Here is a 12831-nt window from a genome sequence, read left to right as displayed (position 1 = left end):
ACCTTAACTTATTATTTGTTGAGTAATTAGCAGATAATAAACATGCCTTTACAACTTATAGGTAGGTCTAATTTTTGAGAGACATTGTAATCATTGTATTTGATGTAGATTTAAGATACCATATGATGTCAGATAGTTATTGCTGAGAAGTGACAGAGAAAAGTGAACTTATGCAATTTCTGTAAGTTATTAATGCAGAATTTTATTTTTAATGCTTTATTATTCTTCTATCATTTGTGTATGGCAAACGTCAAACTGCCAAAAATATAGAGGATTTGGGTAGAGGTGGATTCTGTCACCATGTGACCCACTAATCTAAGAGAATATAGACTCAATATGATATGGCATATAATACATGTTCTAAACCACTTTCAAATACTGTTTGACCACATAATTAAGTTAAAGAAATAACTACAGGGAGCAGAGAAAGCAAGCTTATTATTTTAGACAATATGTCTGATAACATATTTAAAAAAGAGACAAATTCTTTTCAGGAAGGTAGAATTTAATTTAATTAGAAATAAATATAGTGGAGGAAGACTTTCCTTTAAAAAATATAATTTAAGAGTCACGTCATTTCTAATTTCTCTTGTCCTTCCCCATCCTCTTCCTTCATTTTCCCCTTTCTTTTCTCCTTCCCTTTCTTCTCCTCTCCTCTTCTCTCCTGTGATTTTCTTTTAATTAATTTATTTATTTTGAGACAAAGTTTTGCTCTTGTTGCCCAGTCTGGAGTGCAGTGGCACCATCTCAGCTCACTGCAACCTCCACCTCCTGGGATCAAATGATTCTCCTGCCTTAGCCTCCCAAGTAGCTGGGATGACCTGCCACCATGCCAAGTTAATTTTTTGTATTTGTAGTAGAGATGGCTTTTCACCATGTTGGCCAGACTGGTCTCAAACTCCTGACCTCAGGTGATCCACCCACCACAGCCTCCCAAAGTGCTGGGATTACAGGAGTGAGCCACCACCCTGGCCTCCTGTGATCTCTTCCTGTATCAGGTGACTACTATACAAATGCATTCCATTAAATATATTAATATACTTGCTACTCAGTTTTCAGCTAATACTTCCTGGTGTTTTCCTCCATCTGAAACTAAGAATAATAACCCTTTACTATGACTTTTTTTAGAAATGAAAACTTATAAACAGTTGACAACTGTTGCATAAATACTAATTTAAGGCTTGTCTGCTTTCTGGGTCTCATGATTCAAGGAATCTCTTATTATTATAGTTAGTGTAAAAGTAAGTACTGCAGAACTATTGCTCTTTAATAGCACAGTGTGACGTGAAGCAAAAAACTATTATATACAAGACATAGTCATGTATCTCTTTTAAATTTGATTACGATAAGTAATTGGGAACTAAATTAGCACTAGAATAGGTATTTAAATTTCTTGACTGATACAGAGAATGTCTTACGTGACCCTCAAAGTACTGTGACAGATAATCAATTGGTAGAAAGTGACTTAACTGCTGCCTAGCGGGCATCAACCTTCAGCTGAGTATTTAAAGTGTCGTAGTATGGGCTGTTGGAGGAAACACTTGCTGCCTTCGACTTGATGTCTGAAGCCTGAAGTGTGTTAGTTCAGCTATTAGATGGCAAAGAAACATTCAGTTTTTTTAAAATATGTATAAAACAATAAAAACCTCTCATGATTACTGCTTCATTCTGCTTCACACAAAATTTTTAAAAAAAATCTTGGGAAATAAGCTACAGTTGAACCAGAAAGGATTAAAAAAAAGCAAAAAACTTTGAAATAGTAGCAGTCATTACCAAATAGTGTCACACAAAATGTATAGAAATGACTTATCAAAATGATATAAGCCGGGAAAAGTGTGTTGAGTTAATTTCAGTTTGTAGAAACAGGGACAAGTTTGGATCTATAAATTTTTTATGAAGCAATTTTGTTTCACCTGATTTGTATGTAAGTCATGAAAACTGAACTGAGTTTCTCTCCTATGAAAGCTCCAGGCAAATCTGGCTTAAAGCCTAGAAGAACAGAGTGCTAGAATGTTCTTTTAGCGCCTTCTCTGGAAAGTTGTTTCTGTATGTGTTAGCGAACAATCATCTTGCTTCTGTCATTCTCAGTAGCTAAATGACCAGGTTTTTTGTTTGTTTGTTTTCTAACAGTGATATTGAATAATTCAAGTCACTACTAAACTTTGCAATGTCGTTTCTGCCAAACATATCTGACTTGACCAAGATTTGTCATTATGAGTTAAGGGTTAGGTCATTAAATTCCACATAATCTGCTCATCTTCTAAATTCCAATCACTGAGACATTAATTATATATGAAACTACATGTTTATATTTGCAGTTAACTCAGAGCTTGGCTTCTACAGTTTTTCTTTCTAATCCTTTGCCACAATATCAACAACAACAACATTTCTGTACGACTGGTATAATTTCTGTCTCTAGGGAGATAAAGGGTAACGTGACCCAACAAAGTGAATATTTATAATCTTTTAATTTGTGTAATTTTGGCTTCTATTCTATCAGTGGCTTCTACTCTATTCTTGGCCACAAAGTAACCACATCAATAAATTATGTAGTAATGAAGCTAAATGACATCAAAGCATATTTATATGTTTTAATAAAGTACAAAAGAGTAACTGAAAGGCAAAGGAAAAATATCAGTGTATAATGATTTGTTGGTATAATTATGCTAACAAGGATGAGCAACGTGCATCGTCGGGGGTTTTGTTTGTGTTGGATTTCCCATTCTTTTCAAGTGTTCCCATTAAATTGCAGGCTGGGCCAGATGTCCTGAATATGGTGATGTCATTACAATCATATTTAGTATCATTATTAGTTGTAATAAAAAAATCACAAGAGATAAGATTTTAAAACCCCAAGAATCAATATTTGAATTCCATTTTGCTAAGACACATATGAAATGTAAAGTAAGATTGCGTCCTTTAGGCACAATGAAGGAAGGTAGCTGAATATTTCACTAAATGACCGGGAAGAAACAAATTGTAATTAAAATCATGTCATGGATGATCTGCAAAGTGTTTGAGTAAATTTGAAATTGCATTTTTAAATGCTCAATTGTATATTTTGTTTCTCTCAATAAGATATGGCTTTGCTCAGACTGGCATTTTTAGGAAGGAATGCATATTAAGTTTTATTCTAAAAATGTCTTTCAGGTTGCTGCTTTCTGGTTTCTTCAAATCATTTTTCTACAATGAAAGGATACTTTAATTCTCTATCAACTCCATAAAATTATTCTTTCTGTCAAGAACACTTAATTTTTAATCCACTTTTCTGGCCAATTCCCAGTGGCACAGTGTCTGATGTCCATCCTTGTTTATTCTTGATTTACATATTTTGGATCTGAAGCTCCGATTATTATGTAAGTAAAAGCTTTCTCAGAACAGGCGGCAGCACTGTGTGAATCGGGCGCTCCAAATCCAAATCCTTCTTCCATTTCCTTTGTGTCATTTTCACAGCATCAGGTATTGTCAACATGGTCCTTGCATTTAAGAAGTCACTTGTATTTCTCTTCCACAATACATTTAAGAAATACTCATTTTGTATTTTGGGCCTATTAACTACGAGCTCAGTCCTACTGCTGTATGTGGTGGCAGAAAACATCACCTGAAATACCTACCAGCAGGAATCCTGGGGGGCAAAGATCCTCCCCCTGGCACTGGATGCGGGGCCTGGATGCTATTTAAAAACCCTGCCCTCAGGAAGCTGGGGCAAAGCGCCTCCACCCCAATGGCCGGGAAGGATCCTTTTAAGAGATAAAAATTGACATTAATCAAAGTCTTCTTTATGGAAAACTGTTGATCATTTACATGGAATAAAACCTAAAATCAACAAAGACAGCAAATTTTACAAAGAAGTTATAAAATTAAAGGGATGGAATGCAGTTTTACTCACACATTTATAAAATCCACCTAGTTTCTTGAAATCTAGTCAACTAGTTACAATTAAAGAGGGTTAGAAGCATCAGAGTGCTAGATAAAATTTCTAAACTTACATTTAGAACATAAAGCTATGCTACTGAATAATAAAATGAATATTAATGCTAGTCACTGATGTCGTTTATTTGCAGAATTCATGCCCACGTCAGTTACAGGCACACAGAAAATAGCCACCATAAGATCTGATACATGCTGCATCCACAGGAGCAGTCCTTTTACTTTAGGGCTACCTCTATTAGTGCTTAAAATAAGGAAAACTTTTACATCATGCAGCAATTACATATTTTTGCAACAGGGACAGGAAAATTGATGTACACAATTATTAATTTGTTATACTTTTCTATTAGAGACAAGACATGAGAGTTTGCAAAGGTAAAACCATATGCTTTTTCATTTTTAAGTAAAGCAAAGAAAAAGTAAGCAGCTTGGAAATTTATCCATAAAATCATATAATGAATCATAGAATAAAAGAATGTCAGAACTGAAAACAGTCTAGAGATCATCTAGTTAAAAATGTTCATTTTAGACCAACAAACAGAGGAGAAGCCGTGCCACGTGTTTGGTAACTACCAGGACAAACTCTTCCCACCCTCGAATAAAAATAAATCATGAATACATTCCTATTTGCGAGATTACTGTCCTCTGAATATGAGTTAGAAACCCCGCACTTTGCAATAGTAACATTATAATTCGGCATCTTAACTTCAAGATACTAAAAATCACTCATGAGAAAATTTAATACACTTGCAGTATCAGTGAACGGGCATCACTGGTAACTGATACGGCCAATCAAAGGTAAAAATTGCACTAAACCCCTCACCCTCCCCCCCCCAAAAAAAACAAATAATTTACACTGATGGTTGTAAGGAATGTATTTTGTTCAGCCACTCTGAAACGCCTCAGGCTACATAGCTTCACATGTTGAACCCTGGAGTTTTCCTTTCATGCTCAGATTTAGCAAGTTCTGTGTTTGTGAAGAGACTTCACTTGGTATCTTGACACAAATTCTCCACCAAAAATAAGTTAAAATTTGAGGCTTCTTTGAACTTGGGTCAGAATTAAAGGAACTTGGTACACCATATGTATCTTGCATCCATAGAGAAAGTTATTGGTAAAGAAAAGCTCCCGTCTCTTAGATCTTCAGAAATGTTTTCATGAAAGAGCAAAGTTACAAGGTGTGTTTTAACTGGGGAGGCCCATAGGTGTGCACTGGATTAAAGGAAGCTTAGAAAGAAAACTAAATACAGTGAATAAACTCGTTTGGTTTTGATTTTACGGAGCTTTAGTGAAAGGGTCCTATAAGGAAGAGCCGGAGTCTCTTAAACTTGAGAGACAGGGCGAGAATGCCAAGCGGTGGTCAGAAAGTGCTCTGAGGTCACTTTCAAGGAGCAGTGAAACTGACTTCCTTGTGAATGCACGGGATGCTTCTCATTGAACACAAAGTTGCTATATCTCTGCGCAGTGTCTCCCACACAAGGCATTTTCCACATTGCAATGTTCCATCACTGTCTGAGAAAACGCTCCTAATGAAGGTGCTTCATTGAATACCAAGTGGAGTGATCATATATTTATACTGCAGTCTTGTTTACAGTTGCAAGAGTAATGGTATTGTTACAACAGGGAAAATAATGACAACAAATGCAGATTTTATTATATGCTGTGAAAAGCTCAAATAATGCAATTTTAGCTGATTATGGATTTATGGAAGCCAAGTCATAGGAAACTCAGTTCCAGAATATTAGATCATAAAGAAAAATAATAACATAGAAATGAACAGCAAAGAAAAAACGATATAGATGAAATTAAAGAAAATTTGAAGCAAAATAAAAATATGTAGAGTAGTGGCTCTAGATAACATTAATATGTTGCACATTGAGATTCTTATCTTTTTCCTGTTTTTGCCAATATTATCCAAACTGTTAACTTAGACAAGGTGCCCATTATTTTAACTTTTTGAAGGAAACCAATACAAAAGTTATTTTATTGTTATGATTGCATTGATTACTGTTTTTGTTGTTGTGACGGCCTGTCATATTTAATAGCAGCTTTCATCTGCCTAAGTTTCCACCATCATTCATAATGGCTTTGCTGTGTTTCTTTACCATGGGTAAAAAGGTCTTTCATCTATTGTGGCATCTCTTCCTTAAGAAACTGTCATTTTTCAAAGCTGAAAAAACAAACAAAATAGAAATACTGGGGTACATGAATATATATTCAGGTGAGGTATTATGTGATAGTAATGTCTTATTTTTCTTTTTAAGGTCAGTTATATCAACAGAGATTGCATGAAACACTAACGGTGTAAGTTTTCACAATTTATACTGGAGAAATAGCAATTCTTTGTTATAATTCCCTTGTTTCTTAATCCACCAGGTGTTAAGTTTTGGGATTTGATATAAATTAGTTTTAGTCTGGTTTTCCCAATTGCCCAAGTTGCTAACTCTCTCCGCCTGTTTTCTTTTAGCTAATTGTAGAATTTATTAATCAATTATATTGTAGTTAAAAAGTAAATGAAACCTAAAATGTGTGGTAGGTGTAATGTCCATTTCCATGAGTATTTTGTTTTTCGTTACATTCTGTGGAGTATTTCTTAATATGAATTCGATTTTATATGTCATAAGAGTATTTCTCCAGCCTTTGCAAGTTCAAGGCACAAAACATGTACACTTTCCCAAAACTCTGATCTTGATCCTCTCCTTACTGCAGCGGTTCTCAACTTTGGTGGCAACTTCCCTAGCAGGGAGAGTTGCACATCTGGACTGAGGAAAGTCATTCCTAGTATTTAGTGAGTGGAAGGCTGAAGTTGTTGAAATAAGTGGTATACTCCCTGCAAATAAGAGAATTACATCTCCAAATACTAGGAGTACCCACTCAGAAATACTGTACAAGAGTCAAAAAAAATTTTTTTTAAAGGTTGCTAGTTGATAGGTTATGCAATGAGACAGTGGGAAGAAAGCAGCCGACATGGCCTGCATGTTTCCATCTGGCTTGGTCAACTGAGGAGGCATTCTGACTACTCAGGTGATCTGAAGGTAAACTGGCCTACAGCGTAACCAGTTGCCAAATCATCCTAAAAATACATATTTAACACTTAATGAGCAGTGTCTGATATTTTGGCTTCCCTGGGGCACTTTAGAAGAAGAATTATCTTTGCACATAAAATACACTAACATTAATGACAGCTGATGAGCTAAAAAAACAAAACAAAACAAAACAAAAAACTAAAATCTCATAATATTTTAAGAAACTGTAGGAATTTGTGTTGGGCCACATTCAAAGCTGTCCTGGGCCACAGGAGGCTCCCAGGTCACAGGCTGGACAAGCTAGACTTAAACTCTGTGAAACAAAATATCGTTTCTCATTGGATACTGTAGCAATCTCCCTTAAATAACTCTATATTGTAAATTAAGTATCATTAAAAATTTGTGTCTGTAACAAACCTGCACACATATCCCTTAATCTAAAATAAAAGTTGAAATTATAAACAAGAAAAGAAATTTTCACATGTGCGCTCTGAAGGCACATTGTGAAAAAACATTTGTGGAAAGATAAACGAACAATGAGCTTAAACTGTTCGTGCCTCAGTTTCATCATCTGTAAACTGAAAATTTTAACTGAATCTACCTCATGTGCTGTTCATGAAAATTAAATGAAGCAAACGATTATAAATATAAGCCATTGTTATTATTTAGCAGTCTTAGTATTTCTTTAACAAGAAACCTTTAAGTGTAAAATTGAGATAAATTGATACGATTTCCTTAGGCAGACCCCCCCCACATGCATATACAAACCCTTCATAGAAAAGATTCCCTTTTTTGAAGATTACATCTTAATAATTGACTTTTTATGCCCAAAAGTTTAACAGTAAGGACACTATCTCTATAATATAAATGTTTGAGATATGACTCCTTCAAATTGTTTTCATTGGGTTGCATTTTTGCAAATACCCTTTAAGATCTATGAGTAGACAATAGATTGACTTAATAAAAGACAAAAACGTAGAATTGAAGATTTGACATACATGCACACATGTATGTGTTTGAGGTGGTGCAGAAAGATTATTTTGCTTGTTACTAGGTTTGGTCTTCTGCTGTTACACCGTGTTCAGTAATAAGTGTACTTTATACTAGTGTTTTTCAGGCAGGGAGTATTCCAACAAAGTGCGTGAAAGATGGACAGCAGAAGGAAAATACTGAAAATTCCATTTATATCTATGCTTTTCCTTACCCTTTAGTAATTGCTATGCTTATGCATTAATTTATAAATATATAATCATACTAGTTGATATAAATAAACAATAAATAAAATATACTGACAATATCCCCTGTAAAACTTGCTCATTTTTATTGTTAGATGTGTATGATCAGAGAATTTTGGCAATCACTTATTTAAGTAACAAAACTGTGAGAAAAATGGCAAAATAAGGATGAAGTAGATAATTTACTTCAAGGGCTTGAATAATCAGGGAAAAGCTTTGATTTTAGTTGGCCCCGTGCAAGGATCTTAGAAGACCATGTTGCTTCTTACACGGTGGTGTTCAACCTTGGATATTCATTAGAAAATACATAATAAAGGCCCAAGTAAGCAAACAGAATATGGACAATCCATTTCTTCAACTCCTAAAATGAGTTATACGTCAACTACATTATGAAAATAAGGATAGTATCTAAAAAGAGAAGGCCACGAAAACTCACTGGAGCACCATTAAAATTACAAATTCCACTCCTATCATAACAAACTTGGCCATATATATGTAGCATTTCATGTATCATAGCTATGCCTGTTTGTAGTGTGATTACAATGTGAAATCAAGTATTGAAATTGAATTTCCAGCCAGACTTAAATTGTTAAAGTTTGTACCAATAATATGAAAAGTGAATATTATTTCAAAATATTTATTTCATTCTTTATTTTATATTTTGTATGTTCTATAATAAACATAAAACAATAAAAAATAAGGCAGAACACAGATACGATTTATAAGTGAGTATTCATACAGTGGAGAGTTTGGGCCCAAAATATTTGATGGAGGAACATGAACAGTAATTTGAAGTGCTGAGAATACAGTGCAAGCATTCAGAAGTAAGATCGTTTCTTCCTTTCTTTCCATTTTTTTGAGACAGAGTTCCAGGCTGTTGCCCAGGCTTGAGTGCTGTGGGGTGATCTTGGCTCACTATCACTTCCACCTCCCAGGTTCAAGTGATTCTTTTGCCTCAGCCTCCAGAGTAGCTGGGATTACAGGTGCCCACCATAATGCCCAGCTGATCTTTGTATTTTTGATAGAGACAGGGTTTTACTATGTTGGCCAGGCTGGTTTCAAACAACAGACCTCAGGTGATCTGCCCACTTCGGCCTCCAAAATTGCTGGGATTACAGGCATGTGCCACCGCACCCGGCCCGTTCTTTATACTTGAGTATCCAGTATTGAGTTCTGTAACTGGCACATAGTAACAACTCCCTCACTGTGTTTTGGATTAACTATGGTACCTCTGAGCTACATACAGTAAGAATAACTTCAAAGTGCAAAGATAACCTGGTCTGTTGAACCTAAGCTATGCCAAGGGTTACTTTTCCTGAAGAATGATTCTTCCTGAGCCTTCAAATCTTATCTGACTATCTACCTACCTACCTACCTACCACCTTTCTGTCTTCTATCTAATTTCACTTATCTTTACTTTGTCAGACTGTGTGCTTCCCTAACTCATATATTCTTTCCTACATACCTCTCTCTTTTATTCTAGTTATGGTAATTTTTAACATTATTCTTTCCTCCGCTAACAGAAGTAAGACCATAAACCTGTTATGTCTGAGCAAATGCTTCTTTGTTTTCTGCGATGGTGGATGAGGCCAGAGATTCAATACGTTTACATTGCCAGTGAGGAAGAGCAGTAACAATAAGGTCCACGTGATCTAAAGCACCGGAAGAACGCATCTTTACGCCGTGGAGACCTTTGTCTTGCATCTCCTTAACTGCTAACACGCGGTCTAGGAAAGACTAAGAGGCTCTGCCTATTTTGGTGAAGAAAGATGAGTACTGCCTCATCGTGATGCATGAGGTAGGACAGCCAGGACTTCACTGTGGTCTCCTCTAATGTGACCAGAAGGTGCACAGATTTGGGTTTCAATAAATGCAAGTTGACTGAGTGGATGCACAAATGATCAAATCAAAAGTGACAAATTGCCACTTAAGCAAATATTTTGCTAGGATCTAAGGAAGTACTCTGCCTGCTCAATTGCTTCCTAGGCCAAGAGCAACTTTCTATAGCTGGAAGGGAGCTAATTTTCAATTTGGCTTTGAATTTTGAAAAATGATCATGAATAACTTACTGATTTATTCTTTTATCCATTCATTGATTTATTAATTTATTCAGTAAATATTTATTGCCACATCTATTTTTTTTAAACTATGACATACATTTTTAATACAAAAAAATAGAAAATCAAATAATTTTTGATATGACACTATTTTTTCAGGGACTGATTCTGACTAAACTAATCTAAAGATGCAATCACAGAACTTTGTCCATTATCTAAATTCTTGTAAATGGACATGCCCCTACGATTAAATTAGTATTTTCCTCTTTACCTACACACACTAACGCCAATCTAGATTGTTCAGCACTAAATACAGTTAAGGACAATATGGCCATTACTGTTTTATTTTTAACTTAAAAAAAATCCTTCCTGGAACTGTAAATGAATCCTATAGACATTTCATCCTCTTGTTCGATAGGTCACAATGAAGCAAAAGGAGCAGTTTCATGGCTAGACGCTTATGAGGTATTTCTTTAGCGCTTTTACAAATAAATGTTCAATTTTTCCCTGAGTTATTTTTAAACATTTTGGACTTGTAGAATGTGTGTGATAAACCTATGGTTGCTGTAAATTGTATTTCAAAACTATAGCACTAACAGGGAGAATTAAACTATTTTGGAGTTGATTAAGAATAAGACATATATTGAAAGACAGGTTTTAATTTATGTATATATAGATATACTTTTTTTTTTTTTTTTTTTTTTTTTTGAGACGGAGTTTCACTCTTGTTACCCAGGCTGGAGTGCAATGGCGCAATCTCGGCTCACCGCAACCTCCGCCTCCTGGGTTCAAGCAATTCTCCTGCCTCAGCCTCCTGAGTAGCTGGGATTGCAGGCACGTGCCACCATGCCCAGCTAATTTTTTGTATTTTTAGTAGAGACGGGGTTTCACCATGTTGACCAGGATGGTCTCGATCTCTCGACCTCGTGATCCACCCGCCTTGGCCTCCCAAAGTGCTGGGATTACAGGCGTAAGCCACCGCGCCCGGCCCTCCTTCTTCTTCATGCGGGTCATTTCATGTCTCCATGCCTCCCTGATCTTCCTTCTGTCTGGATTTGGCAGGTATCGCCTCCGCTGTCAAAATGTACTTGGCATAGCTGGAGAGAACTTACTTGCTACTCCCTCCTCTGTTCTTCCGTATAATGTTAGGTATTATAATAGAAGCAGAACCCTATCACCGAGACAGTATTTGTTTGTTTACAATTTCATGGTACCAAACTCAAATGCCTTTAAGGGTCCACCAGATGCAATAAGTAAGTACATTACTTACTGTTGTATGTACATTACTAATGCTGATGATACAGGCATTCTATTGCACTGAAAGGTGAAAGCTTTGATTAATGACAGTGAACTCAAATGTTTTTTAAAAACACTGACGATATCAAATAAAACACATCTCTTGGATGATTTCAGCCCGTGGGCTGCCAGCTGGTGACTTCTGGTTTACACATTTCCCTTTCCCACTAGGCTGTGAACGCTTAAGAATAAGGAATGAGTGTGTCTGTCTTATTCTCCTCGGCATGCCCAGTACCAGACCTTGTGCATGTTAGGAGCTCAAGATAATAATTAATGAGTTGAATTAAACTAATTTTATGTGAACAGTACAAAGGTAGTTTGACTTTATAAAAATAACAGACTGGCGGGCGCGGTGGCTCATGTCTGGAATCCCAGCACTTTGGAAGGCTGAGGTGGACAGATCACGAAGTCAAGAGATCAAGACCATCCTGGCCAATATTGTGAAACCCCATCTCTCCTAAAAATACAAAAATTAGCTAGAGCGGTGGCATGTGCCTGTGGTCCCAGCTACTGGGGAGGCTTGAGGTGGAAGAATCGCTTGAACCCAGAAGGCAGAGGTTGCAGTGAGCCAAGATTGCGCCACTGCACTCCAGCCTAGCAGCAGAGGAAGACTCCATTTAAAAAACAAAAACAAAAACAAAAACCACAGCCTGAGTTTTCTCAGTGTCAGTGCTTTCAAAACAATGTGTACTCAAATAGTATAAATAGCATCAAAAATAGATAATTATTAATGTTCAGTGAAATTGAGAACTTTCCACTTTAAATGCTTATAATGACCCAGTGTTCAGGGATCAAGGGCCAACGACATTTCTAACACTTCTAAAATTCCAAAGTTCTTTTATCTAAGAAGTGATGGAAGGGTCGAGTGAACTTGAAAGAACGTGTCCTTCCAATTAGCCACCACACAGGCTAGCTTGGTTGGCAGATTCCTACCTCGCTGTTTTTTCCCTGAGGTCAGACTTTTAAACTATATGTTCTTTTAAAAAACAGTTTCACACCTCAGGTGCCAAGGAGTCAGCCAAGGCGTTGTTAAGCAGCATTTATCAACATGTATTAGAGTCACATCTATTTAGCTCTGCAGCCAACATGTGCTATGTATTTAATATTTATGAACTGTGGGTATACCTGACACATTATTAAAGTGAGGTTTGCACTTTTAGCACACCAGATAAAGAGGTCGTGAGGCAGGCTGCATCTGCCTGTTTATAATTTTCCAAAGCTGCCTATAGAACAGACTGCCCATTCATTGCTACTATGAGTCTTGCTGTCATATACCTCACATTGCTG

General features: G+C 36.3%; 1 protein-coding gene across 5 annotated transcripts in view; it reads right to left on the bottom strand.

The window, feature by feature from the left end:
• Positions 1-12831, bottom strand: part of EPHA6 (EPH receptor A6) — a 986592-nt gene that overhangs the window by 158780 nt on the left and 814981 nt on the right. For 3 of the 5 annotated variants that reach the window (XM_074389177.1, XM_039480541.2, XM_074389179.1), the window contains one exon: positions 3615-3740. The exons of the other annotated variants lie outside the window; for them this stretch is intronic. In XM_074389177.1, coding sequence (XP_074245278.1) covers positions 3615-3740 — 126 coding nt within the window. The remainder of the gene's footprint in view (positions 1-3614; positions 3741-12831) is intronic. 5 annotated transcript variants of the gene reach the window in all.

Source organism: Saimiri boliviensis, chromosome 18 (genome assembly GCF_048565385.1).
Source record: "Saimiri boliviensis isolate mSaiBol1 chromosome 18, mSaiBol1.pri, whole genome shotgun sequence".
Taxonomy (NCBI): domain Eukaryota; kingdom Metazoa; phylum Chordata; class Mammalia; order Primates; family Cebidae; genus Saimiri; species Saimiri boliviensis.
This window is presented reverse-complemented; position numbering and strand designations above follow the sequence as displayed.